The sequence below is a fragment of the Buceros rhinoceros genome, unplaced genomic scaffold (genome assembly GCF_000710305.1).
Source record: "Buceros rhinoceros silvestris isolate BGI_N320 unplaced genomic scaffold, ASM71030v1 scaffold11820, whole genome shotgun sequence".
NCBI classification, from domain to species: domain Eukaryota; kingdom Metazoa; phylum Chordata; class Aves; order Bucerotiformes; family Bucerotidae; genus Buceros; species Buceros rhinoceros.
In genome coordinates, this window is record NW_010389058.1 from 3903 (window position 1) to 9097 (window position 5195).

General features: G+C 55.2%; 2 protein-coding genes across 2 annotated transcripts in view; one reads left to right on the top strand and one right to left on the bottom strand.

Annotated features, from left to right (window-relative positions):
* IMMT (inner membrane protein, mitochondrial) overlaps positions 1 to 2088 on the top strand; it is a gene marked incomplete at its 5' end in the record, with an annotated part of 5709 nt that extends 3621 nt beyond the window's left edge. The window contains 3 exons of the mRNA XM_010132698.1: positions 698 to 829; positions 1021 to 1150; positions 1481 to 2088. Coding sequence (XP_010131000.1) covers positions 698 to 829; positions 1021 to 1150; positions 1481 to 2088 — 870 coding nt within the window. The remainder of the gene's footprint in view (positions 1 to 697; positions 830 to 1020; positions 1151 to 1480) is intronic.
* Positions 2089 to 3859: 1771 nt separating this feature from the next.
* PTCD3 (pentatricopeptide repeat domain 3) overlaps positions 3860 to 5195 on the bottom strand; it is a 21023-nt gene continuing 19687 nt past the window's right edge. Inside the window, exons 24-25 of the mRNA XM_010132709.1 lie at positions 4600 to 4762; positions 3860 to 3940 (exon numbers count right to left, since the gene is read on the bottom strand). Coding sequence (XP_010131011.1) covers positions 3860 to 3940; positions 4600 to 4762 — 244 coding nt within the window. The remainder of the gene's footprint in view (positions 3941 to 4599; positions 4763 to 5195) is intronic.

Consider the following 5195-nt stretch of genomic DNA (forward strand, 5'->3'; position numbering starts at 1 on the left):
GGGGGTGGAGTGCTGTTTGGGCGGGCGGCTGCCTCTGCCAAATACTCGTGCTGTCTTCACAGCCTCTGAAAACGAGGTAAATGCTGGCCGTGAGCTGCAACATTCGCACTGACGCGAGGCAACCTGTTGCCTGTGCGTGCACAGCAGGGCCATAGCGGGCGTTAACTCTGAGCTCTCAGAAGTTGCTTCAGCTGTCACCTTCACTATAATGGAAGGTGGGAAATGACAGAAACCTCAGAAAACAAAAAAACCCCTGTTCAACTGCTCCCCCGTAAACCTGCAGCAGGCCCCTGGTGCTATCCTGCGCTCTCCGAAGGGGCTGTTCTAGACAGGATCAGCTAAAAGGGGTGTTACCATTGTGCTAAGCTGCGTCCAGCTCGGTATTTAGCACAGCACAGAGGGAAAAGGTGAAGTCAGCGCGGCTGGGAGCTGGTTCATCAACACCGGTGTTTGGTTTGTGGTGTTACTGCACCAAGTGCCTAGTGAGCGACCAGCCGGTGCTGGCACTGCGGGCTGCGAAGCTGTTCTTTAACATCTTCAGGAAAAGGCTCAGCGATGAAAACAGACCTCAGCAGCTTTTTAAGATGAAACACAGGCTCCGTCAGTGCCTCTGGTATAAGATGTACCCTGGGTGATGGCTGACGGAATCGCAGCGAGGGACAGAGCAGTGTAATAACCACTGCTTGTCTGTGAACAGGTCGAAGAGGTCCGAGAGGTGATGGAGAGCGAAATGAGGACCCAGCTCCGGCGGCAGGCTGCGGCCCACACCGACCACCTGAGAGACGTCCTGAAGATCCAGGAGCAGGAACTCAAGGTGGAATTTGAGCAGGTAAGGGAGGAGAGGCCCCAAGGGGCAGAGCACACACTTCACAGGACAAGAACCATCCTGCAGGGTTAGGGAGGGAAGCCCTGCACCCCCAGGCTTTGTTCACACTTGTTTTAAAAGCTTGTGCTAAAATTAAGGGAAATAGAATGACTCGGCTGTCTCTGGTCTGATCCTTGTTCCTGGCTCTCTTTCAGAACTTAGCGGAGAAACTCAGTGAACAAGAAATGCAATTCCGACGCCTTACTCAGGAACAGCTCGACAACTTCACGCTGGATATCAACACTGCCTACGCCAGGCTGAAGGGAATCGAGCAGGCAGTCGCGAGTGAGCACTGACACCGTGTTTCTTTAAGGGCTAAAGTCGCGATCCCCACAGGCCCGTGACCCAAACCTGGGCGCCTTAACCTGGGCTGAGGCACACAGCACGTGGGCCTGGCTTTGGCACACTGCTGAGCGCCAGCACGTCCCAGCCGTACCAGTCCAGAGCAGTGTGTGCCGACCCGGAGCTGCGGGACAGCCTTGCTTTGAGAGCGAGTGCCGAGGGGACGGCTGCCTGGGGACGCAGGCTGGTCAGAGGGTGCTTTTGCTGCTCCCCTTCAACACTGCCCATCCGTGTGTCCCCAGCTGAGAGCCCCTCTCTTGGCTTGTTTTGCAGGTCACGCAGTAGCGGAAGAGGAAGCCAGAAAGGCCCATCAGCTGTGGCTTTCTGTCGAAGCCCTCAAGTACTGCATGAAAACAGCCTCTGGAGACAGTCCCACCGAGCCCCTGGAGAGCGCGGTGAAGGCCATCAAAGCCAGCTGCTCCGACAACGCCTTTACCGAAACCCTGACGGCGGCTCTCCCCCAGGAGTCCCTGACGCGGGGCGTCTACAGCGAGGAGGCCCTCCGCGCACGTTTCTACACGGTCCAAAAACTGGCAAAGCGAGTGGCGATGATAGATGAGACGAGGAACAGCTTGTATCAATACTTCCTGTCCTACCTGCAGTCACTGCTTGTCTTTCACCCGCAGCAGCTGAAACCACCGGCCGAGCTCAGCCCTGACGACCTCGACACCTTTAAGTTACTGTCTTACGCTTCCTATTGCATCGAACACGGAGACCTGGAGCTGGCGGCTAAGTTTGTCAACCAGTTAAGAGGGGAGTCGAGGAGGGTGGCACATGACTGGCTGACGGAAGCACGCACGACCCTAGAAACAAAACAGATTGTGGATCTCTTGACGGCGTACGCCAGCGCTGTGGGCTTGGGAACAACTCAAGTGCAGTGAGCTGGGAGGGCAGAGCAGCAGCCGTGTGGGCGCAGGAGATGCTGCCGTCTCCCAAGGGCTGCAAACCAGGGGGCTGCCAGCGGTAAATCGAGGCACGGGTACAGTCTTGTTTCCTTGCACTGTGTTTAACTTCACCACCTGTTGTATTTGTATTGGGCTGGAGCTACCCTGACAAACAGCTTTGGGAGCTCCTCTACAATTTGTGTAACAAGTTTGTTTTCCCTCTTACCCGGCGGGCTTGTGCTCCAACCAAAGTGATGTCTGTAACCTGCCATTCATGACTTGCCACTTTGTCAGCTGAATAAACAAGACTTGAACCCCTTTCTCCTGCGGGTCCGTCTCCTGTTTAACCACGGGGCACAGCTGGGCGGTGGAAGAACAGCCCTTCTCTGTGAGCTGGGGAAGACAAAGCTTAGCTCTGTCCTGGTCCTCCTGAGGAGCGGGGATTCACTGATGGGGGCAGGGTGTGTCTGCTCGTGAGTTTTTACGCCTGTAAAGAAGGAACCCGCCTGTGAGGACAGAGTGAAGAAGACATCGTGTAAGCTGGTGTCAGTGTGAATTTGGAGGACTTGACCCCTGCCCTGTTTCCTCTTGCCCAACCTGATCTTCCTACTTCTAGCAGACCAGGTGTTTCTGTCTAGAAGCCAGACTTCAGCTCCATCATGAGAGCTCACAGGGCGAGCAAGCTCCTCCCTTCGCTTACCTTTCCCTTTGTTCTTGCCCCCAGTGAAGACAGATTGATCCAACTTACCCAGAACCTGCTCACTGAAACGAGGAGCTGTGGCTTTGTCTCCTGTAGCTGCAGTTTTAAGGTGTAGGTACAATAAAGCTCAGAACACACCACCACCCCTGAAAGCCCTTGGGGTCTCATCTACCCCCACCCTCCAGTGGTCATCCCCCATTTCTGAACAGGCCTGTTTGCTCTCCAGAGCAGAGGGGCTGGTTTTCCCCACAGAGACTCGTCCGTTAACCACTTTTCACTGAAACATGTTTAATCCTCTCCGGAACCAGACCGTTCTTTCTCTTCTCAAGGTAACTACCTCAAAAAACCCCTTCCAGCCTCCTTTACAAGCTGAGAGCAGCAGCACAACGCTGCGAGGGCCAGGGAACTGCAAGGCAGAGAAGGGAACAGCCCTGTTGCCTCGTGGGCTTTACTGCTGTATTCTGCAGGAACTGCACCTGCAGCACTTAGTAATCACTTCGTATTTAATGGCAGCTTTTATTAGATGCTGTCTCCAGCTGTACAGGTTGTAGCTTTTTAACATCCACAGTCCAAAGCCTGTCCCTGGACACCAAAAGGCATGAGGAGTAACCGCACCACCGGTGAGGAGCACTGCGTTCCTTACAGCCTTGACACACAGAACAAGCTTGGTTTAAGTAGTTCATTGAAGTTTAGAGCTGGGAAGGATTTAAACACAGTGCAGGTCTATGTTGCAGGAGGTCCAAGAGAAGTCTTGCTCAAGCTGTCAAGATCTTGGACCTGGCCGAGCAGCCAGCAGGGGCCCAGGAGCCGGCTCGTGCAGTAGTGGTGTGGAGAGGACTCTGCTGGTGTAGCCCACGCTGGGTGTGAGGCTACCAAGGTGAAGCAGCCAGGTCCCAGCCAACAAGGACAGCGTGCTCTTGGCAGGCAGGTCCCATATGGGTGCTCTGGAGCACTCGGTGCCGCAGCACCTCCCAGAAGCTGTCCCTGCAGTCATTTCACTCCTCAGAAGCCTCCTGGTGCCAAGGCAGCGGTTGCTCCCAGTTCTCCCAAGGAAGGTGAGAGAGACAGCTAGTCACGGTCACTATCGCTGTCACTGTCGCTGCTGTCGCTGTCACTGCTGTCGCTGTCTGACCTGATACTCTCCAGTGTCTTCCTGCAGATAAAACAGTCCCGTCAGCAGTCACCTGATGGTGACTTCTGCTTGAGAACAGGCGGTGTTATCCAATGCCTGCTGCCCTCAAAGGACAGGTCTGCCCAGCATGTGGCAGAGGCACGCCCACCTCCTTTCGGAAAGACAGAGTACTCCAGTTCCCCAGAACGTGGTGGGCCAGCTGAAAAGGGTGCTGGACTTCTATTTATTCATGCCCTTGGACCAGACTACTGCCTCCAAACTCTGGTCCCCCAGGGGTACTGCCGCAAGCAGCAGCTCAGCAATGAAGCATGGTGGCTGGCCAGGGGTACCGACGGCTGACCACGAGCCTCAGAACGTGTGAACCACGTGCAGGACCATCCTCTGCCACTGCTTTTACTAGCCCAAAATCAGAGTCTTCTAGGTGCCCAGACCCAGCTGGGACAAGATTTTAGGAAAGGTAGGTGACAGAAGACCTGAGCAGTGGATAAGGCTAACCCCGTCACAGAAAGCTACCTTCCCGCCTAGCGGGGATAGGTGACCAAAACTGGGGTGTTATTCCAGGGGTGTCGATCGACCAGAGGCCAGCCCTCTGCCACCACGGCAGAGCCTTTCCGCAGGAATTACCCCTCCAACACCGTGTCTATCTCCCTTCAGCAGTAACACAAAGGACTCCAACTTGCCTCTGCTTTTCAGAGAGTTCAAATTCCTTCTCCATTCTGCTTTTAAGACTTTGCGATGAAGGAAGACCGAGGGACGCTGCCAGCTTTACCAGCTTAATCGCCTCATCTGGGCAATTGGTTTGTTTAGTGCAGTTCAAGAACTCCTCCATCACCTGGTCACTGCAAAAGCAAAGGTGGAGAGTGACTCTTCACGGGGCCCCCAGTGAGGTGGCCATCAACTGACAGCAGGGAGACGAGGTGACAGACTTTCACATCACTCAACCAGCCCAATTCTGCTCCTGCCCAAGCCGTGAGATTCCACCTCAGCTGTCACCCCGTACCCACGGGGTGCGCCTGGGCACTCTCATCCCAGCAGAACGGAGTACTTCGCCCTGCCCAAAACCAGAGGGCAGCTGCTCACTGCTCAGGGCAAGGTCCCACCTTAGCAGACAACTTTTTAGGCTCTTCTCCTCTTGACAGTCCCCAGATCAGGCCCTCACCTCCTTTTAGATGCTGGTGGAGGTAAAGGAGCAGTGTAAAGTAACAGCGCTTTAAGTCAAAGGCAGAGGCCACTGTGCTGCTGGCAAGCAGCGGCTGGTGCCGGCAGGCGCGG